The 23,208-nt window shown below is 40.9% G+C and overlaps 2 protein-coding genes across 3 annotated transcripts in view; one reads left to right on the top strand and one right to left on the bottom strand.

Moving 5' to 3' along the window:
* dgkq (diacylglycerol kinase theta) overlaps positions 1-949 on the bottom strand; it is a 21,579-nt gene extending 20,630 nt beyond the window's left edge. Inside the window, exon 1 of the mRNA XM_079167372.1 lies at positions 1-949. This exon is cut by the window's left edge and continues 178 nt beyond it. Coding sequence (XP_079023498.1) covers positions 1-48 — 48 coding nt within the window. The 5' untranslated portion in view covers positions 49-949.
* A 4,145-nt stretch (positions 950-5,094) lies between these two features.
* The window catches only part of LOC306701745 (alpha-1,3-mannosyl-glycoprotein 4-beta-N-acetylglucosaminyltransferase B), a 62,521-nt gene continuing 44,407 nt past the window's right edge, over positions 5,095-23,208 (top strand). For both annotated transcript variants that reach the window (XM_079167141.1, XM_079167142.1), the window contains exon 1: positions 5,095-5,247. In XM_079167141.1, coding sequence (XP_079023267.1) covers positions 5,151-5,247 — 97 coding nt within the window. In that variant the 5' untranslated portion in view covers positions 5,095-5,150. The remainder of the gene's footprint in view (positions 5,248-23,208) is intronic.

A 23,208-nucleotide genomic window follows, 5' to 3' on the forward strand; every position in this document is an offset into this window, starting at 1 on the left:
GACCGTGGAGTCCGGGTACGGCGATATGTCCCTGTTGGAGTCCGCCATGTCTTCTCTCTCACACACACACACACACACACACACACACACACACACACACACACACACACACTCAAAAACTCAAGACTTGGGGTTTCTGTTGTGCAGAAAAAAAGAAAAACCTGGATCTCTATAAAATGTTCCGGCAGCGCGACATCCCCCAACCCGGCGACAGCGCGCCGTCCTCGGCGTGTTTGTCCCGGAGCTTCCCCCTGTCTCAGAAACTAATAATCCAATCCAGGTCCTAAAAATACAGAATAGGCAACCGGGTCACGATTTTGCAATTCAAACGAGATTAGTTCTCCAACACTACCATCTCCACCACCGGCTGCTAAACCCAGCGGTGCTGCCCGACGGAGAGTGCGCTGCGGTCGGCGTGTCAACCCGGAGCTCCCCGGCCTCTCGTTCTCTCTCAGGCCGGAGCTCTACTCTGAAATATTAATAGTGTGAAACACAGAGAGGGAGTTCCAGGAGATGCAGTAATGATGATGGAGCGGTTTTCAAATCCTTTTTCGACGTCGCGCCGACGTCCACCACGCCGGAGATCAGAGTCGCTCCGCCCGGAGACAGCGGTGCCACCCAGCGGCGCTGCAAACAAACCCCGGTGGAGAGGGCGAACGTGCTCGGGGCGCTTCCGGAGCTCTCTCCGCGTAAAGGAAAGCCGAATGAATAAGAGATGAACTATATCGATCCCGGTAAGAAGCTGGATGGTGTGTCTCTGAGGTGGGATGTTATTTTCCTCATGCAGCGGTGAAACCCGCGCGTACAGACACCGGGGAGCAAAGACGCGAAGCACCGGGGGAGGAAACGTCCCAAAACATCCGCTGCAGCTTTCAGAGATTAAACGTTATTCAACAAGTGTGAAGAAGGGGAGGGGGGGGCTTTCATTTTGGGGTTCCTTCTTCTTCCTTCTCAGAGGGCTGATTCTTCTTCCGCGTCAGAGACTCTCCAACACTGATTTACTCCTCCTCCTCCCTCCCCTTCATCCACTCTCCTCGTCTCCTCGTCTCCTTCCTTTATTCCCTTCTTCCCCTCCTCACCACTGAGGGTCCTCTGAATCTCATTAAATGAATGAATGATTCATAAACAACCTTTTTTATTCCGTCACATATCCTTCCTCTTTTTTTGTGTCTTTCCTTCCTCGTTTCCTTTACTCACTTCCTTCCTCACTTTGTCTCTTTGTGTTGTTTTAAGATCCTCTGAGGAAATGTAAACAGATGACAGATTTATTTTATTATAAGCAACTTGCATCGATGATTCACGAGTCATGATTGTAGTAAAGTAAAGAAGGAATAAATGATCAATAAATAGAGAGATAAGGTCAGATTAACCTGTATTGATCTCCAGACAAACAGAGAATAAAATAATAATGTGAACAATAATAATAGGATGAAAATAATTACTGTAGTAATAAGAATAATAAAATAAAATAGGATAAAATATAAAAGAATATTAACAATAATAAAAGTAAGAAGATAATTGTTTTAATAATATAAATAATAAAATAATAATGATGCCAATGCTATTAATAATAATATTAACAATAATCCTAATAATCGTAATAAGAAATCTAAAAAGCAAAAAAAATAGAATACAAAATAGATAATTATAAAAGAGACATGAGAGTGACACCAGACTGATGATACCATTAAATAATGGAACTTTAAAATGAAAAAATCTGAGATTTAACATAATTTAGTTGATGTGGTGAATAATATAGTTTGAGATGTGAGGAGGTTGAAAGTTACTAATATAACGTAATATATAAATAGTACAGATATAACATAGTAGGACATATGTGAGAACATTAGACATTTATTTTTATCAGTAACATTTAACAAATTATTTTAGATGTTTTTTAAGGCAATTTCTGCTCTTTAATTTTGTCATTGTTGTATTTCTATACATTGTAAAATACAATTATATATAAATATGTATATATAATCAATATTATTGTCAGTTTTTCCAGTGTACATGATCTTCCATCACATATACTTCCAGTGGTGGAAGAAGTACTTTTACTTCAGTAATAATAGTAATACCACCGTGTAGAAATACTCTGTTACAAATAAAAGCCCTGCATTAGAATTCTACTTGAGTAAAAGTACTGAAGTATTAAAAGTAAAAGTACTCACTCAGTCTCAAATGGTCAAAATATGAACATCAGCAGAGCCTCAACCTGATTGGTCCGTTCAGGTTCAGCATCATCATTTGAAACACCTGAGAGGTCTGAGGCTCAGACGAGAAAACAAGAGTTTAGAAAAGATAGAACTTTATTAATCCGAAGGAAATTCTTGTGCCGGACATTAATCAAAGATTACAACAGAAATATATAAGAGACAAACAGAAAAGTACACCAAAAAATAAAAATAAAAGCCACAGTTCATACATGAAACTGAGTGAAATAACAGTTAAAATAATATAAATTGATTTCAGAGTGAACTGTCCCTTTATTCTGCTGCACGAGACATAAAGACATAAGTTCAGAGTAGATATCTGCTCTTATAAAACTTCACATTCGTGCTCTGAGGTTTAATAATAACCTAATATCAAAGGATGAATGTGAAGGTATTTTGTGTATGAATAAATAATAAGCGCAGAGTGCTGAGTCAACGTCATTATAACGGTTGTTGTATTAATAATATAAATAAAGTTATTGTGTTGTACCTTCTGTTCATGACCACTAGATGTCAGTGTGGGACAGTGAAACTGCTTCTTTACGACATTAAAGATATTAACCTTAATATTCTTATTTACCTCCTTAAGTTTACTCATTTATAACTGTCAAATATTTAATATCAATTATTTACTTAACGAAAACAGAACAAAATTGAGTAGTTTATGTAAATACTGTACCTTCATAATAATATGATGCTTTTTAAAGCAGAAAGCAGGATATTTGTTATCAGTGTGAGAAGTAAATCTGAGCTTTTCTCATTTAAAATGAACCATCACCTCCTCAACCAAGCAGATCTCCAGTTATATAGCACGAGACATCCAGTTAAAGATGAGGACAAAGCAACAAAGTGGGTAAGATGTGTAGAAAACACGTTGTATCTACTTTATCTGATACATTTGTTCTGTGACTCCTCTACAGGTTAGGACTTTTATTAAATACTGAAGAAAACTTTACGTCAGTTTGATTGACCTGTAATTCAACTTTGCGTTAAACTTCACACGTTATGTTCTCATCCCGACCACCAGGGGGAGCTGCAGGCTGCGTTCAACACATCTGGATTCTCTACAAAAGAGGAATTCAACTCTAACCTTTATTTTTTTTAGATTCAAACACAATTCACAGGCAAATCATCTTCAGTTCAAACACCATGAAAGATTATTGAATTTAGGAAATGAAAGTGTGGAAAATCTTTAGTTATTAATCATCTTCTTTATTGCTTTTTAATCACACAATCACAGTGGGAGAAGAAGAAATTAAATTACAATCAATAAAGAAAAACGAATAAAAACAACAGCTGTTCTCTTGATTAAAGTTTAAAAAAACAATTACAGAGTAAAGTGGTTACTGGAGGATTGATGCAGAATGAGATGAAGACATAAAGGCACTAATTGGCTTCTATACATAAAACACCAACAACCTCTAACAGCAGACAAACCAGCGGCGCGTTCTTCCTCCTTCTGCGGGTAATTAGCTGGACGACACCATGTTGGTGGGAACAACACCGTAGAATTCAATAAATATTCACATAAATCTAACACAAAAAAAAGATAATATTCAAATAATAATTATCTATATCACAAAGATTCCAACAAAGAGCTATACAACACACATACATTCATTTAATCACACAAATAACTTGTATCGCTGCCTCTCTCCCGCCGGCAATCTTTCAAAACTCTGGTCACGGTGAATCCGCGTAAACGTGAAAAACGGAGCGTTTGGGAAACAACAACGTCGTCTCCTCAAATGTGTGTCCATCGCTGTTTTATGAAATGACCATCGCCAGAAACACTAAAGAACTCTGAACACTGATAAGAAGTGAAAGCTAATTGGTCTTTTAATTGCAGCCTTCCGCCATTTTGGAACGAGACTTCCTAAATTATCGGAGTAAAATATCCGCCTGAAAGTGAAGTAGAAAATTAGAAAACAAAATGATTTCCATTCTATCGTCATATATTTAACGCTATTACCGAAGTGTTGAACAATGACAAAATATTATAAATATGCATATTATCAAAAGTATTTATTAACTTATTTATTTATTAGCGTGACCAAAGTACATTAATTCGTGCAACTAGCTAGTTGCCGATAGCTGGTGGACGTTATTACGCCGACGATGTCACAGACTTTACAGCTCGTAGCTGTTTTATCGTCCACACTGCTGTAAATGTAATCTGACAGTATTGACAAGTACCGGCAATATTTAACTGTAACATACAGTTAAATATTCATCCTTTGCATGTAAATTAACGGTTAATTACTGCCGTCTCTGTTGACAGTTTTTTACCGTTATTTTACGGGGAAATTATTTGTCGCTGCGTTTTTCTTTCGTAGCAATCGGCCAGAGTTCTCATTTAATAACTAATGTGGGAGGGGGCGGGGCTTAGCTAATAGCCAATCAGAGACGTGAAACGTGATTATTTATTTCACACCCTGTAAACAAATCAAGATAATAACTTCACTTTAATTAAAAATTATAAAGCACAATAATCTTTCATTTAATTGATTTGTATCATATTTGTGTCTAATCTGCTTTTATGTCTCATATAAAGATTATTTTAATTATGTTTATTTTAAGCTCTCTCTCTCTCTATGTCACTCTGTGTCTCTGTCTCTCTCTCTATGTCACTCTGTCTCTCTCTATCTCTCTCTCTCATGTCTCTCTACCTGTTTCTGTCTCCTCCCCTCTTTCTCTCTCTCTTTTCAGTGTAGCTGCTGCTGCTCAGACGGCAACAGCTCCGCCCGCCTCTCTCTCTCTCTCTCTCTCTCTCTCTCTCTCTCTCTCTCTCGGTCTCTCACCGCCTCTCTCTCTCTCTCTTGTCTCTCTCTCTCTACCTGCCTCCTTTCCTCCCCCCCTCCTTCCCCTCTCCCTCATACCCTCCCTCCGCCAGTCCCTCTCCTCCCCCCTTCTCGGTGCGGACATGCTCCGGAGATGAGGCTCCGAAATGTCTCCTTCCTGACGGTCTTGTTGTTCGGGCTGTGCGGGCTGGTCTCCGTGTCCTGGTACACCGCCTTCAGCAGCTCCAGAGGTAAGACCCGGTGTGGTTGTGTGTGTGTGTGCGTGTGTGTGTGTGTGTGTGTGTGTGTGTGTGTGTGTCTGTGTTTGTGTCTGTGCGTGCGCGTCTGTGTGTGTGTGTGTGTGTGTCAGAGAGAAAGAGCTCCGCTTGGTTTGTGTTGCAGCTCCGCGTGTTGTGTTTTTGGATGTTGCAGAGAATAAAGACGTGATGTGTTGATGTTGATTGTGACGGTCTGGAGGTGAAGGGAGCGCTCGGTTTGTGATGCATCACGTGCCAGCTGAGAGGAGAGAGGTGTCTGCATGAATGGGAGGAGGGGGGGGGGTGCTTGGTTTGATTTGTTGCAGAAATAACAAGTGATGCTGGAGGGAGAGCTCCGGCGTTAATTTAGAGGAGGGAGCGCTTCATTTTGTGATGATTTGCATGGAAAATAAGGGGAGAGGGGTTTAGATTGAGGGGAGACATGAAGGAGATACATTGGGGAGGTTTGCTGATTTTTGTTGCAGAGAAGAAGACAAAAACACAAGATGCTTGTTAATGTGAAGCTCCAGCAGTGAGGTGTTGGAGGGAGCGCTTGATTTGTGATGCACCACAGCTGAGAGGAGAGGGTCTAGCTGGAGGGGTTGGTTTGATTCCACTTTGTGCTTTTGGATAAAATAAAAAAATGCTGTTCTGCCTGAGAAGGGAAGCTCCACTTCATGAGGTAATCAGGGGGAGCGCTTGGTTTGTTGTGCTTCACATGCCTGTTTAGGAGAGATGACGGTTGTGATTTTGTTGCCGGACAAAAAAACACAAGATGCTTGTTGTGAAGCTCCAGCAGAGGGGTAATTATGGGAGCGCTTGATTTGTGATGTATCACATGCAAGAGGGGGGGGGGGTCTTGTTAGAAGGGTTGGTTTGATTTTGTTTCATTTGAAGTGTTTCAGTAAAAAAAACACAACAGGATTCTTGTGAATGAGAAGCTCCAACTCCTGACGGGAGCGCTTGTTTTGGGATCCACCACAGCTAGGAGGAGAGGCTCAAAATGGGGGACACGAGAGGAAGGGGTTGGTTTGATTTTGATACAACTCCACTTTGTGCCTTCTGTAAATGTTCCTGTGAATTTAGAGGGGAACCTCCACTTAATGAGGGGAGCGCTTGATTTGAGATGCACCACATGCCAGCTCGGTGTCTGAAGGAGGGAAGAGAGGAGGGGTTTGTTTACTTTGTTGCAGCTCCAGGGTAAAACACTCTAGAGGCCTGTCTATGTGAAGCCCCTGAAGTAATGAAGAGAGCACTTGGTTTGCCCCACATGACAGCTGAGGGGGCGGTGGCAAGTCAAGAATGGGGAGATGGGGAGGGGTTGGTTTGATTTGTTGCAGACATACAGCAGCATCATGATTTATGTGCATGAAGCTCCAGGTTCTGGGGTAATGAAGGGAGCACTTGGTTTGTGTTGCAGTGAATGCCAGCTGGGGGGGAGACAGGGTCGCGGTGGAGCAGGTAGGTGTAGAAGAGGTGGGGTTAGTTTGATTTTCTGCAGCTTCTGAGGTAATCAAGTGTTTCGTTTCAGTCTTCAGAGGAGCGCTTGGTTTGCCCCTCATGGTGTAAGGTTCTGGAGGTAAAGGGAGCGCTTGGTTTGCGATGCGTAGACGAGGGAGGACGGAGAGACGGGGTTTGTTTGATTTTTGTTACAGAAAAGGATAAATGAAGGTGCGAAGAGTTGCTCCCACACATGAGTTAATCAAGGGAGCGCTTGTTTTGTGATGGCCTTACATGCCAGGTACGGGAGAGGGTCTAGATGGAGAAGGGGTTAGTTTGATTTTGCAGTTAAAAAGAGGATGTCGATTTGAAGAGGAAGCTCTGGGTTATGAGGTAATCAAGGGAGTGCTTGTTTTTAATGAACTGCAAGTCAGCTAAAGAGAGAGGGGAGGTGTTACAGCATAAACGTCTGACTGATAACTGGAGGGACAGCGGCTCCAGATGACGAAGGGAGCGCTTGGTTAGTGGGGCTTTGAGGGGGAGGGGTTGGTCTGAAAGTTTGAACTTGAAAGGTAAAGGGAGCGCTTGGTTTGTGAAGCATGCCAATGCCAGAGGGCTAGTATGTTCAACTGCCACAGAGGAGAGAAGGGGAGCGCTTGGTTTGTGATGTGAAACAGAGCTGGGAGGGGGGGGGGGGGGGGAGGTGGGGGAGAAGGGCGTGCTTCATTTATGATCCACAGCAGGCCTGGAAGGGAGTAGATAGTGGGGAGGTTAACACACACACACACAGAAACACACACACAGGTAATCCGAAGGCTGCACGGTCAGCTGCCCCAAGGGTAAGGGAGCGCTTGATTTATGGTGTGTAACAGGCCCGGCCAGGAGGTTTTTGCATTGTTTTGTTGTGCAGGGTTCAGCTGCTTTGCGTGAGGAACAAGGGGTGTGTGTGTGTGTGTGTGTGTGTGTGTGTGTGTGTGTGTGTGTGTGTGTGTGTGTGTGTGTGTGTGTGTGTGTGTGTGTGTGTGTGTGTGTGTGTGTGTGTGTGTGTGTGTGTGTGTGTGTGTGTGTGAGCTGCAGGCTCAGCTGTCAGGTCCATGGGAGCGCTTGGTTTGAGACTCCTTGCATGCCTGTGAGGGAGGTGGAGGTAGCTGGATGGGGATCAGCAGATTTATGCAGCTGCTGGTTGTTTTGAATAATCTTCTGCTGCAGGAACAGAATTTAAAAAAGAATAAAAGGAGCGCTTGGTTTGTGATTCATCACACAGCGGGGGGGGGGGGCTGCAGCTGCTGTGGAACAGACGACGTCTGGAGCTCCAGTCTGCTGGGTTCTTGTGGCGGGCAGGTGGAGACAGACTGGTTTGCATAAAGTTGAGCAGAGGAAGCTTGGTTTTAAACCCAGCACGCACCAGTGGGGAGGAGTCAGACAGTGGAAGACGATGTTAATTTGCTGATATATTAATTTTTGCTTTAAGCTGCTGTGATTTTGGTCTCTTTCTGGACTCAGTTTTGCTGCTCTTCCTTCTGTCTGTCAGAGAAAGTCTGAAGTCGGTCGTGCTGATAATCATCTATTGATTATATCAGAAACTCAATAACTCCGTAGATTAAAGACACGACCGCCCCGAGAGGAGCTTAGTTTGTGAACGCACGTCGTGACCTGATGAGAAACGAAACAAACAAACTCTTTCAATGAAGGAAACTTTTCACCAAACACAAAAAACACGTGCAGTAAAAGTACACAAGTATTCTCAGCTCCATGCAGCAGTAAAAGTACTCTCATTGATATTAGTTAATAGTGACGCATCACTTCCTGTTGTAGCGGCTCTGAACCTCTTTATAAACAGGGACCTGGTTTTAGTCCCGTGGTTCCCGACCCAGAGGGGTCTTCTGAACCGCAACTCACCAACATGATGCTGGTGTGTGTGTGTGTGTGTGTGTGTGTGTGTGTGTGTGTGTGTGTGTGTGTGGTGACCGAGGGAGCGCTTGGTTCGTGATGCACGACGCACCAGGGGAGAGGGAGGTCCTTCGTGCAACCTCATACTTAACTTCAGGACATTTCAGAGGGAAATACTTTTTACACACAAAACATCAACAACAAAGAAACTCTGTAATCTGAGTTCCTCAGCAAACGTGCTCAGAAGTTTCTTAAAAACAATTCATTCAGCAAGAAAATAAGCATAAAAAACAAGTAAAGACGAAATAAATGTTTGTCGATTAATCAATTAGAGGAAATGCAACATGCTCCAGTACTTCAGATTAAAGGTACAAATACACACTCTGTGTAAACTCTACTATTAAAATCCTACAGAATAAAACACTCCGATTCCTGTTAAGTACATCGTTTTTGATGTACTTTTACCGTGTGTGTGTGGTTGTGAGTGTGTGTGTGTGTGTGTGTGTGTGTGTGTGCGATCTGTTTACTGCAGCTCTGCTTCTGGACGTGAAGAACAAGAACTGGATTCTCTATCAAATCAAAGACACTTTAGATTATTAACTTGTGAATGTTAATAACTTATTTTGTGGAAAGCCAGGGAGATGATATCCTGTCGGTACCAGACGCTGGAGCATGAATGTGTTTTTTAAATGTTTGGCGTCACATAGAAAGAATAAACATTATTCAGATTTCTGACTCTTTTTACAATTTTAAAATGTTTAATTTCACATTTCAACATTTCCCGGCTGCTTTTCATAGAATTTGTTCAGACTATAAATAAATGAAATACTCAGTCAGTAACTCGGATAATTAAACTAATTAAAGATAAGAAGTGTGTGCGTGTTAAATACGGCTGTTAAACCTCGTTATAAATCTGGGTTTTATTTTCAGTTTTACGATTTTGAATCTGCGTCTAAAACTTTTCACACAAAAAGTCAAATCCAGAAACAATTGAAGCTGAAGTTCAGAGACGAGATGTCAACCACCAACGTATTCTGTCTTTCCCCACGGCCCCTGAACGCCACATCATCTGAGAACATTTTGATGAATATTTAACAGAAGAGAAAAACTGAGAACAAGAATCAGAAGAATCATTAGTTCACCACGAAGAACAAATACTGCAAAGGTCATAAATGTGAAGTGGAAAGAATCTGAAGAATCAACACAAAGTATTTGAATTGACATGAAAAGAGCTGTACAGTGTGCTCTCTAATATTTATTACAATAATAATATCGTTTTACATAATTTAAATATGTCATTATTTTGTTTGAAAAGAAAGAAAGTTTCAGATTAAACATTTATTTGACTGATTTTTCAGAATAAAAGAACGAGACGAGCTGTTTGAAGGTGACGAGACAAAATGAACTGAACCGGTGACGACTGTCAGGTTGGTCAGAGAGTTCTAATGTTTGGTTAAACCACTACTACTGTGTAGTACTGCAGTATACTAGAAGGTACTACAGAGTACTACACAGAGTACCACAGAATATGTGCTGTGAGAAACCTGCAGGTTTTGATGCCAAAAACCAGAGATTAGACCCAAAGTTCAGAGGAATCAGACATGACTGTGACTCATCCATCACCCTACTGTCACACACACACACACACACACACACACACACACACACACACACACACACACACACACACACACACACACACACACACAAACCTCAGCGTTCACTCCCATCATGCTTCTCTTCACATCCTTTCCGGACGAAGGCGTGTTTCTGCTGCAGAGCGGAGATTGATTCACACTCTGATGGCAGTTAACCAGGAGGTGTGTGTGTGTGTGTGTGTGTGTGTGTGTGTGTGTGTGTGTGTGTGTGTGTGTGTGTGTGTGTGTGTGTGTGTGTGTGTGTGTGTGTGTGTGTGTGTGTGTGTGTGTGTGTGTGTGTGTGTGTGTGTCACAGCACTCAGGGTAAATTAGTTCAGTCAGTGAAGCTGCAGACAGAAGGTGCGTTTGATTTATTCATTCCTCTGAGGCTGCAGCGGTGATGTCATGTTAACAGCGCTGTGAGGTCAGAGGTCAACACGTTTGTTAATCCAGCCCTCTGATTGGCTGTCAGATCTCTTTCTGTTGTTCAGTTAATTATGGACTTGTGTTGTTGTTCTTTTGCCCATATCTTCAACAGACTTTTACTTTGTAGCCTCTGTAGCTTCCTATGTACAGTGAACACGCACGCACACATGCACTCACACACACGCATACACACAGTGTCACACACACACACAGTGTCACACACACAGTGTCACACACACACACACACACACACAGTGTCTCACACACACACACACACAGTGTCACACACACAGATTGGTTTACTACATGCAGACGGCTCATAGCGATTAGGTGACGCATCGGCCTCTTTCAGTCTGGAAGTGAACATGGTTGGCCTTGTCCTCCTGTCACACACACACACACACACACAGTGTCACACATATCCTGCCTGGCATTGTTTAACTGTCATAACCTTGGTTTTACTTTCCTCTGTGGCGCTTTGAACTGATCCATTAAATTCAGTTATTGTGTTACACTTTAAATAGAGCTGTCTGTGTGTGTATATGTGTGTGTGTGTGTGTGTGTATAAAGTGTCTTTGTGCGGTTCAAACCTTTGGCTGTGCTGCATTTATATAATATAATTTATATCCTCTATTATCTCCACTCAGAGATCAAAGAGGCTGCAGAAGTTGCTTGAGAATCTTGATGTTTCCTTCATATTTACGGTGAACCGGTGATAGCAAAAGCACCGTAGTGTCCCACCGTGCTGTGTCGTCCTCAGGTTAGCGTAGCATAGCTCCAAACACCAAGACGCTCAGTTAAAATGAAACACATTCTCAGACATAAAATGTGCGACGCTGTCAGCCAGGAAAACCGTTCACACAAATAAATAAACTACACCAAGCAAAACCCTAAACATTTGATCATTTCTTCCATATCTTTCAATTTGAACTCTCACTACTCCAATTAACTTCTGCCAGATTCCTTAAATTTCACATTAGTGACGCGCTGGCCCACTGACCAATCACGGCGCACCTTAATGCAGACGTACTTAGCAGATACCTCGGTAGCATCTGCACGTCAAAGAATACGCCCAACATGTCAAACTAAAGATCTGATTGGTTGAACACTATGACAATCAACAATATCGTTTCCATTCACTTAAACTGCAAAGTCTACCTAGAGACCTCAGGCCTCTCTCACATAGAGACATAGAGGCTGAATCTGATTGGATGAAAGTTCTCCTGAAAACAAGCTGTGCTGGAAGCAGAGCAACAGAGGAAGACAGGAGCTGTGCAATGAGAAAATAAGATGATGGGAAAAATATTATAATACATGTAGTGTATTTGTGAAGAATTGTTAAATTATAAAATAGCTATAACTTTGTGATTCTGTTTAGGCCAGCAGAGAAGGCTTAGCTGGCCCTGACGGCCCACCACTGGGTTGTACTGTTGGACCGGTGTCATTGTTTTAGAAAACCATAGAAGAAGAAGAAGGAGGAGGGCGACTTCCCTCTCTGACAGAGATGAAGACGAGTATTGATCTTCTCTCGGCTCCTTTGTTGCAACTCAGTATACACATTTATACACTTATGTACATTAATACACATTTATACACATTTAAATACACATTTAAAGACATTTATGAACGTTCAAATACACACTTCAACACATTTATACACATACATTTTACAGATTTTTTACACATATATATTTACACATATTTACAAATGTATAGACATTTATATACGTTTACACATATATACACATACAGATATGTACACATATAACATTTTTTGACAGATTTATACACACGTTTACACATTTACATTGATACACTTTTACACATATTTATACGCGGTCTCTTGCTCTTTTGTCCTCTTGACCTCCTTTCACTCCTTTCCCTAATTCCTCCTCCTCCATCCAGCCTCCTCTTCCTCCACATGGCTCCATCCTAACTCCTTCCTCTTTCATCTTCATCCTCCCTTCTTTTGTCTTCTTTCTCCTCCTCCTCCTCCTCCCTTTATCATTTTCCTCTCCTTCTCCTCTGGATTCGGTAACGTGAGAGGATCTTTGACAGTTCGGTCAATATAAGGAAAACTGTGTGTGTGTGTGTGTGTGTGTGTGTGTGTGTGTTATCTCACCTAATAACTTTCACACCTATAATTGAAGTGCAGCCGGCGTCTCCATGGCAACTCGCCCTCAGACTGTTCTGTGGGATCTGAATTGATTTCAAGGTTTTAAACTCATTACTTCTTCGACTAATACTTCACGGTCCACAGCGTCTTATGGGCTCTCAGGTGTAACACTTTTACTAACAAATACAAATCTAGACTCAAACTAAACCTTTTCTTTGTTTTTCTTCTTGTTTTCTGTCATCTTTGACTTTGTAACCATGTTTTTAAAAAGGTTTTTCACGTAGAAATGGAACAGGAGTAGAACAGACATTCCCGTTCAAATCAATGGTCAGAGCGGAGGACATTTTTATGTGTTTATACGGTTTACAATAAACCGACTTACTTCCTTAAATTATGCTGAAAAACCTGCAGGAGTCTGGTCACCAGACCAGCACCACGTTGATATCAATGTTATTGCTCCTCTAAGTCGGGCTGGGGAAATAAATCAATAATATATTAATATTGTGATATGAGAGCTAGATTTTAGATATTACAATATTGTAATATTGTCATAAATGTTGTCTTCCCAGTTTTAAAGGCTGCGTGTGTAATTTTCTGTTATTTGGTGTTTAACCACATTACTGATGGTTATTTATCAAAAATATTATTGATTAAACATTTAGTAAAAGCACCAATAGTCACCCTACAATATCAATATAGAGGTAAAATATTGTGACAGTTGCCACCGTCAGTTTACTCAAATACTGTACTTAAAGTACATTTTAATGGTACTTGTACTTTCATTTTTCCCACTTCAATGACGTCTGCTCCCCAGAGGATGAACCCTCTTACATTTTAAACAAACCGTTAGATACTTTTAGTATCAATAAAGTTTAATTTTTATCACGAGACATTATTGTTCCGTCATTAGTTATGGAACAATAATATTCAGTTAAATAGAGATACACTCAGATAATAGTTAGTTTAACAGTAATGTAATGAGATCGTAATGTTGTTGTAGCACACACACACGCACACGTGTGTGCGTGTGTGTGTGTGTGTGTGTGTGTGTGTGTGTGTGTGTGTGTGTGTGTGTGTGTGTGTGTGTGTGTTTCCTGGAGAGTCCAAGACGCTGTGAAAGGAGCTTAATGAATATTTGATGGGAGCTCTGGGAGCTCGGGTTGCACTCAGACACACAACAGAAACTCACTTCATAGTTTTGGTCTGTTTTCCTGCTTCACTTCGTGGTAGCTGTGTTGAAGATGTTTTTAAAACGTCGTTAACTGAACTCCATGTAGAATAAAATGACTAAACACTTATCAGACTCCTGATCTGTTGATTTAATGAGAGGATGACTCGTCTGTTAGTGAAAACAGACTCTCGTTTGAACTTGGTAACTTGTAACAGATGCAACACACATTTGAGGTTTTATTGTAATTTTAACAGAACTTTAAATCAGTTTTCGTTCTTTTTTCCATTCACACATTTTAGTGCTCATTTTGTTTCACATTAAAAAAAGCTGCATGGAAACGGCAACAATCAATAAAATACTCAATTGTGGAAAAAAGTGTTTACACGTGAGTTTGTTTTCTGTGTGTTTGTTGAAAAAGAGTTGATGCGCTAACGGATGTGAATGTAGTGAACTTTTCATCTGTTTATGCTGTCGGCGTCTTCTCAAATTTATATTAGCAGTGTGTTAGCCCCTTTGTCTTCAGTGTTAGCTCCTCTGTTAGCTGTGTTAGCTCCTTTGTCTTCAGTGTTAGCTCCTCTGTTAGCTGTGTTAGCTCCTTTGTCTTCAGTGTTAGCTCCTCTGGTAGCTGTGTTAGCTAATTTGTCTTCAGTGTTAGCTCCTCTGTTCGCTCTTCTGTTTGCAGCGTGTTAGCTCCTATGCTAGCAGTGTGTTAACTCCTATTTCTTCAGTGTTAGCTCCTCTGTTGGCTCCTCTGTTAGCAGTGTGTTAGCTTCTCAGATAGCAGCGTGTTTGCTTTTCTAGCAGTGTGTTAGCAGTGTGCTAGCTCCTATTTCTTCAGTGTTAGCTCCTCTGTTAGCTCTTCTATTTGCAGCGTGTTAGCTCCTCTGTTAGCAGTGTGTTAGCGCCTCTGTTAGCAGTGTGTTAGGTGTGTCCTGCTAAGTATATTTTGATGTTTTTTTGTACTAAAGTAAGATGTTGAGTGCAGGACCTTTATTTGTAACATAGTATTTATAAACTGTAGTAATACTACTAAAGTAAATATAAGCTGTTTCCAACCATAAGAGCAACCACAGACATTACATTCTACAATATTTAAAAGTAGTATTACCACAAACTAACCAGCTCATGTCCCAGTTTGTTCTGAGGACACTGGGTCAAACTGAGAAGCTCCATTCACATAAATGTTGATAATATTTAACTCTCTAACAGGGCCAATGATTGTTTGGTCTGAGGCAATGTGCTGACTCTGTGTGTGTGTGTGTGTGTGTGTGGGTGTGTGTGTGTGTGTGTGTGTGTGTGTGTGTGTGTGTGTGTGTGTGTGTGTGTGTGTGTGTGTGTGTGTGTGTGTGTGTGTGTGTGTGTGTGTGTGTGTGTGTGTGTGTGTGTGTGGTATCAGGAGGACAACATGTGACCCACTGCCTTCAGCATGTGACTGTGTGATTTTTTGACCTTTCACCTCTTGTTCTGCTTCTTTTCGGGGACACTTGCTCTTTGTGTTTCTGCCATTTGGAGCTCAGCTGATCAAATAACTGATTAACATCCAGAGTCATTAAATAAAAACTATTTTTAGTCATTTATCAAGTAGAAATATTAAACGTTTGTCGGGTGTGAATTAATATATTCTTTATTATTTTAATAATTTGTATTTACTTATGTTTAGTTAAATGCTTTATTTTAGCAAAGTTAAACAACCTTCCAGTGTTATAAGTAAAAAGTACAATATATAATATTCACCTTTGTGATGGAGTAGAAGCATAAAGGAGCTGAAAATAAAAATACTCAATTGAAGTACAAGTACCTCTAAAGTGCTGTACTTGATGCACCCTGAGAGTAAGACTGCAGGTAAAAACACCATCATTATCATTAAGTATTAAACAAAACTAAATGTTATTTAAAGGCTTAGAGAAATCTAATAATGCTGCAATTTGAGTATTTATATATTTTCTATGTCGTGGAGTATAAAGTTTCATGCAACGGAAATACGCAAGTAAAGTACGTAAAATTGTACTTATGTACATTTAAAATGCTTCGTTACTTTCTACTTGTTTTTCATGTGTGATATTCACACACTTTCCTCTTAAAGGGACAGTTCACCCCACAGTCTAAAATACACATGTGTCCATTTAAATGAACTCAACAACGTGTCTCTTTGCAGAAATCATGACCCGGTTACTGAAGATAATCCACAGAGCTGATCCACAGAGCTATAGCTAACGTTTCGGCTCAGACGCCATTAACATTTAAATCTCGTCTATGAGTAGATCCTCTCCCTCTGCGCGGTGATACGGTTGGCGAGGGTAGTTCGGTTAAAAGAAAGTAGTTCCTACATGAAACTGTGGGACTACAAGAGGATAGCTTAGATTTTTGTGGTGAACTGTGCCTTCAAATCATCTTTACAACCTTCTATCTATAATCTCTGCTGTCTAAAACTTTTAAAAAAACAAGTCTAATAACATCAGAGAGATGTTTTTTATTACATTAAAGAAGATCCATCAATTTAAAAGAATTTGGAAAGTATCTAAAGACAGATGAGAATAAAATCTAATTCAAACCATTAGAAACTAAAAACAAGAAACAGAAACAAGATGAGAAGGACGGAGACAAACCGGCTCATATTTAGAGAGGAAGAGGACGAGGAAGAGGAAGAGTAGGAGGAGGAGCAGGAGGAAGAGGTCAAGGAGGAAGAGGAGAAGAACGAGGAGGAGGAGGAAGAGGAGGTGACAGGGAGTCTCTGGACTGAATCAGATCAGCTTCCTCACACAGAGTGAACCATCTGTCTACCAGAAACACTGTGTGTGTGTGTGTGTGTGTGTGTGTGTGTGTGTGTGTGTGTGTGTGTGTGTCAGCCCGACCCACTCGTTTATTGGAGATGAGAGTCCAGGAAAATGGACTGTGTGTGTGTGTGTGTGTGTGTGTGTGTGTGTGTGTGTGAGAGAATCACTTTCATTACATTAGTTGTTTAAATCTCTCTGAATTTCAGGTGTCTGTGTTTCCTCTCAGGCGACCATCTGCCACCACTGTGTGTGTGTGTGTGTAAATATGTGTGTGTGTGTGTGTGTGTGTGTGTGTGTGTGTGTGTTGATGCTGCAGGATCATCCAGATGATGTTGGTGGATGTTTTAATGCAGATTATTTATCATCATCATCATCAGAAAAACATGTTAATGTGTTTTTAATAGAGCGGTTAAGTCCCGCCTCTTCCTGTGGACCGCCTTGAGACTTTATTTTAAATAAAATACGTAGGGTAGTCGACGAGACAAATTATGTTTTGATCCCAAATTATGTTTTGATCCCATTTGAATTACACTTTTGTTGTTTGTCCATTTAATAAATACTTCTTGCACCTATTTCCATGTAAATCTTTATCTCGAGCCATTGACTTCATACACACTCTATCCTGAAACACACTCTATCCTGAAACACACTCTATCCTGAAACACACTCTATCCTAAAACACACTCTATCCTGAAACACACTCTATCCTGAAACACACTCTATCCTAAAACACACTCTATCCTGAAACACACTCTATCCTGAAACACACTCTATCCTAAAACACACTCTATCTTAAAACACACTATCCTGAAACACACTCTATCCTGAAACACACTCTATCCTAAACACACTCTATCCTAAAACACACTCTATCCTAAAACACACTATCCTGAAACACACTCTATCCTGAAACACACTCTATCCTAAACACACTCTATCCTAAAACACACTCTATCCTAAAACACACTATCCTGAAACACACTCTATCCTGAAACACACTCTATCCTGAAACACACTCTATCCTAAACACACTCTATCCTAAAACACACTCTATCCTAAAACACACTATCCTGAAACACACTCTATCCTGAAACACACTCTATCTTAAAACACACTATCCTGAAACACACTCTATCCTGAAACACACTCTATCCTAAAACACACTCTATCCTAAGACGAAGGTCCCTTCTATGACCCTGAACGGGGCGGGACAACAACATGTCCTCACTTGCTTCTCTCTTTGTATACGTACTTTAAATGACATCATGGAAAACTGACTAATGAGATGAAGCTGTTGTTAATGATAATAACTGATGAAACCACACACACACACACACACACACACAGACACACACACAGATGCTGAGAGCTGCGAGGACACATGTTGAAGCCTCTGTTTCCATCTATTCTCATGTTAAAAGTCGTGTTTTTCATATAAAATCTTATTTAATCATAACCCTTGAGTGATTTTAAAACACATGCGATTACGACAACATTTAGATTATTTGTCCAGCTTCTGGTTCCAAAAAAAACCAAGATGGCGACGGCCAAAATGCTGAACTCAAGGCTTGAAAACCGTCCAGATACCAACAAGTGACAGACAACAGTTTCTCAGTCTTACAGTGAAGAATTGTGAATATGTTTTAATAACCTGAAGGTTTTTATTCATTTTAACTTCTGTCTCAGTGTCTGTGTTGTTACTCTTGTGTTTTACATATTTAATGAGGACTGTTGGAGGGAGCCTGAGATCTTAAGACACAAGACAATAAATACAAACATTGCGTAACATTCGCCCCATTTTATTTGATGTTGTACTTCAGTAAAAGTAGTAGAATTACAGTAGTACTAGTAGTATTGGAAGTATTCCAGCAGCAGTGGTGGTATTTTCTCAGGTTTTATTACCGTTGGTGTATTAATCCTCGCTCCCTCCCTCCATCCTTCCTTCCTTCCTTCCTTGCTGTGATTGCCCAGCCTCTCTCCCCTGCTTCCTTCCTCCCTACATCCTCTTTCCTCCCCTCACCTCCTTGTTTCTATGGCAGCAGGGAGGGAAGGGGGCGGAGCAACAGTTGTCATTACTTAAGTGATGTCAGCAGGGAACAGCTGCTTGTGCTGATGGAGATCCTGAGAAATGTGTGTGAGAGACTTCTGCTGGTATGTGAGGGTCATAATGAAGTGTGTGTGTGTGTGTGTGTGTGTGCGTGTGTGTGTGTGTGTGTGTGTGTGTGTGTGTGTGTGTGTGTGTGTGTGTGTGTGTGTGTGTCGCTGCAGAACTCTATTTATAGACCACATAGCTGAGACCCTGAGGGAGTTCTTCTTCTTCTTCTTCTAGTTTCAAACACGCTGTCCTGTGTTTACATTTTGTGTAAAAGTACACAATACTCATCATGCAGAATATTATATAATGAGTTGTATTATAACTATTGATGCTTTAATGTTGCAGCTGGGTGCAGCTCATTTAAATGACTTTATATACTTCTGGGTACATTGTGAGTTTCTGGGGATCAATAAAGTTTTGTTTGTATAATCTCAGCTATTTATTAGTTCAGTACATTTTGTATTATTAATCTGAAAGTGTAAAACAAAGGTTAACAGATGAGTAAAATGTTCAGTATTTATCTCTGGGATTAGAAGTATAATGTAATACTTAAGTAAAAGTACTACTGAATTGGTCTTAAGTACAGTGTGTACATTTAAATGTAAGACTGCTGCAGAATAATACAGAACAATATATATATTATTAAATATAAAAAAGATATGTTATTTTAAAATTAGCACAATTATGATGCAGCAATTTACAAAGTATTTATACATTTATTTTGTTGTACCATCATTGAAATCATGGTAACTAGAGAAGCATTAATTTATCTAAAATACATTCGACAGATTGTAAAACAATCCTTGTTTATAATGTGAAACTTGTGAAGATTAATACGATATTATAAATATATGTAGATTATATATATATATATATATATATATGTATATGTGTATAAACTCTCAGAATTCAGAAGTAAAAATGAGTTCGAAAAGAAAAAGAAAATCCAAAGTTTGAAAACAAAATAAAGAAGTGAAACAGCTGGAACACAAATATAATAACATGTGAATGCAGCATGGAGCGGTGAAACCTGACGACACACACACACACACACACACACACACACTCGGGGAGGATAAGGTGTTGTGGTTAATTGGTAGGTATTTGGGTTTCCCCTCCAGATGTGGCCCCCTCGCTCTCTAAATGCCCTCTTTGTGTCCGACGCTGCTCAAGTCTTTTTTTTTTCCACAAACCTTCTCATTCACAAGCTGCTACCTGACTCCGCTCACCTCCACCTCCCAGACGGGTGGAGTGTGTGTGTGTGGGGGGGGGGCGTCTCGGGCCTCTCGGGCCTCAGTATCCTGTATCCAGCTGACCCAGACATCCAGCTGGATTAAATCTCTCACCTGCCATAACACACACAAAAACAGTCTCAAAGCGTTGAATTCAGCGGCCTTTTATTCGCTCATATTTCCTGCAACATGTTCGGTATTTATTCACCACTTCACAGCTGAACTCGTCTGTTTCCGGTCAAACACCTGAGAGAAAGTAAAACTGTCAATTGTGTGTTGTGTTTTTTTATTCAAGTCAATTTTATTTATGAAGCCCAAAATAACAAAGGACCTTCAAACGACCCCCTCCACAGTTAGATTCCTGATTCAGGTTCGGGAATTCAAAATTCATGTAAACAAAGGTTCCATCTTTCTCTAACGTTTTGTTCACACCAAACAGAAAGCTAATTTGTATTTAGCAAGCCACACGTCGGCTGGCTTACTTCAGCTGTATGAACCCAAAATAAAGTGATTTTTGCTGAGATTTAATAAAACAAACTAATAAAAAGTTCGCCGAAACAACTACATCATGGTGCCGATTTGTGAAAACTCTGAATTCAGAGTTTGGACCTATCAGTGCTAAGCTATGCTAACACTGTAGCTGCTCCATCAACACACAACATAATATATATAATATATATCTCTGAGGTGCAAAGACGCTCTTCCTCCCATAAAGACCATCGCCAATGATCATGATGATAGTTGTGTTTGATTCAAAACATTTTAGCAAAAATAAACGGGCGTATTTGTTCGTCCTTGCACAAGAACTCGCTTGTTATATTCACATTCAATTAAATTAAATCAGATTGGATTTGGGGGGAGAGGCTGTGAGACAACATGGCTGCACTAATCATAATTACTCTGCTGGCAGCCGGTTGGTTTTGTCTTCTTCCTCATCAGATGATTCACTCTGACGGACCAAGCAGTCGGTGATAATCAGCCAATCAGCAGCATCCAGATGAAACCAGGGTCCTGATAGACCTGATGAGATCAGATCAGTGGAGCTTTATTGATCCCTGTGGAGGAACTGAGTCATAGTGATCCGCCGTGTTGGTTAGCAGCAGCAGCACAGTCCAGATCCTTCTTTAGTTCACCTTCCATGGTTTGCTTCTTTCATCTTTTAGAGTCTCTGAGTTTAAAGATTCAGACTTGTCCCGTGGACCTTTTGACTCTGACTTGTCTCGTGGACCTTTTGACTCTGACTTGTCTCGTGGACCTTTTGACTCTGACTTGTCTCGTGGACCTTTTGACTCTGACTTGTCTCGTGGACCTTTTGACTCTTACTTGTCCCGTGGACCTTTTGACTCTGACTTGTCTCGTGGACCTTTTGACTCTGACTTGTCTCGTGGACCTTTTGACTCTTACTTGTCCCGTGGACCTTTTGACTCTGACTTGTCTCGTGGACCTTTTGACTCTGACTTGTCTCGTGGACCTTTTGACTCTGACTTGTCTCGTGGACCTTTTGACTCTGACTTGTCTCGTGGACCTTTTGACTCTGACTTGTCTCGTGGACCTTTTGACTCTGACTTGTCGGTGTCTCTCAGGTGTTTTGTTTTAATCAGTCTTTTCTGGTTGCTTAGACCTGCGTTTGAAGGACCAGCAGGTGTTTCAAACCTCCTAAAGAACCTTCTGGAGTTTCTTCACCTTTGCTAACAAAGCTTTTCTCAGGAGGACGTGCACCGAGTGAACTGGAAGAGTTCAGTCCTTTTTCTTTAGTGGGAATCAAACCTGTGACCTGTGTGTTGAGTTACATGAGAGAGAGAAAGAGGGGTGTACTGTAGTAAAGCACTGGGTCACACACACTCCCTCTGGGAGGAAGCTGATTGGCTGACAGAGATAACAATCTCCCGTTACCACGTCAACGGTCGAGTGCCCCGTCCGTCAAGGGTCTGTTCCCACGGTAACAAAAGCTCCCGTCCTCCCCCCCCCCCCCCCCCCCCCCACCTCCACGCCCCTTACCCTTACACACACACACACACACACACACACACACACACACACACACACACACACACACACACACACACACACACACACACACACACACACACACACACACACACACACACACACACATTTTAAAGAGTTGTGAAAGCTTCCAGTGTGTCTTGAGTGGAAACGCTGTTTTATCTCTATCTTTATGAGGACGTTTTTCAGTCTTCAAAGGTTTGTTTTGAGGGTTTAAACTGTTGAATTCAGGGTTAAGAATAGATGTAAGTGAAGCGTTTGCCCAAAGGGAATGTCTTATGTTAGGTCAATGCGACTCCCCACAGAAGTGTGTGTGTGTGTGTGTGTGTGTGTGTGTGTGTGTGTGTGTGTGTGTGTGTGTGTGTGTGTGTGTGTGTGTGTGTGTTTGATTTTGCGGTCAGTACAAATGCTTTTATTCTCGTGGCAGGAAGCGATAAAAAGGCCAAACTGATCCTATTAGATTGAAAAGGAGACACACACACATACACACCACACACACACACACACACACACACGCACACACACTTTCCATCTGAATGTGGAGCTCTTTTAAGAAAGGCAAAGGTCGTTGTTACTCCCGCCAACTTAGAATATTAAATATGAAACACTTGACAAACTACGAGATGCAAAGGGTTTTACATTTTAATCAGTTCCAGCTGATTATCGTCTATAATCAATGAGTAATCTGATATTTGTCCTCTAACTAACATCCGCTGTTCCTAAAGTGTGTTCTTGTCAGTTACATGAAGGTTAAACTCCACCGGCTTCATAACGAACCTCTAACTGACTCTGACGGACGGAACAGCTGATGTCAGTGTCTCTGCTTCCTCAGACTTCAACATTGACGAGGAAGAGAAAAGAAAACAGTCTTATTCAGCCTTTGAGTTGTAATTTGAGGCTTTTAGATGTGCGAGATTGTGACCTACTTCTGTACTTGTTGGTGTTTGTCACATTGCTTTCTGTCTCATGTGGGATTTGACTCGAGTTTCTCATTTTCGTGAGTGTTTTGACTTTGACACGTCTTTATATTCATACATAATGACAACTTTCTCCAGCAAAAGATGTTTTTGTGGTAGTGAGGAGGCTCTTTTATAACGTACTGTGAGTAGAGGTGATAGCTGACATGTATTTATCTTTATCAGACGTTTAATAACTGTGTGTGTGGAC

The sequence above is a fragment of the Pholis gunnellus genome (assembly GCF_910591455.1).
Source record: "Pholis gunnellus genome assembly, chromosome: 10".
NCBI classification, from domain to species: domain Eukaryota; kingdom Metazoa; phylum Chordata; class Actinopteri; order Perciformes; family Pholidae; genus Pholis; species Pholis gunnellus.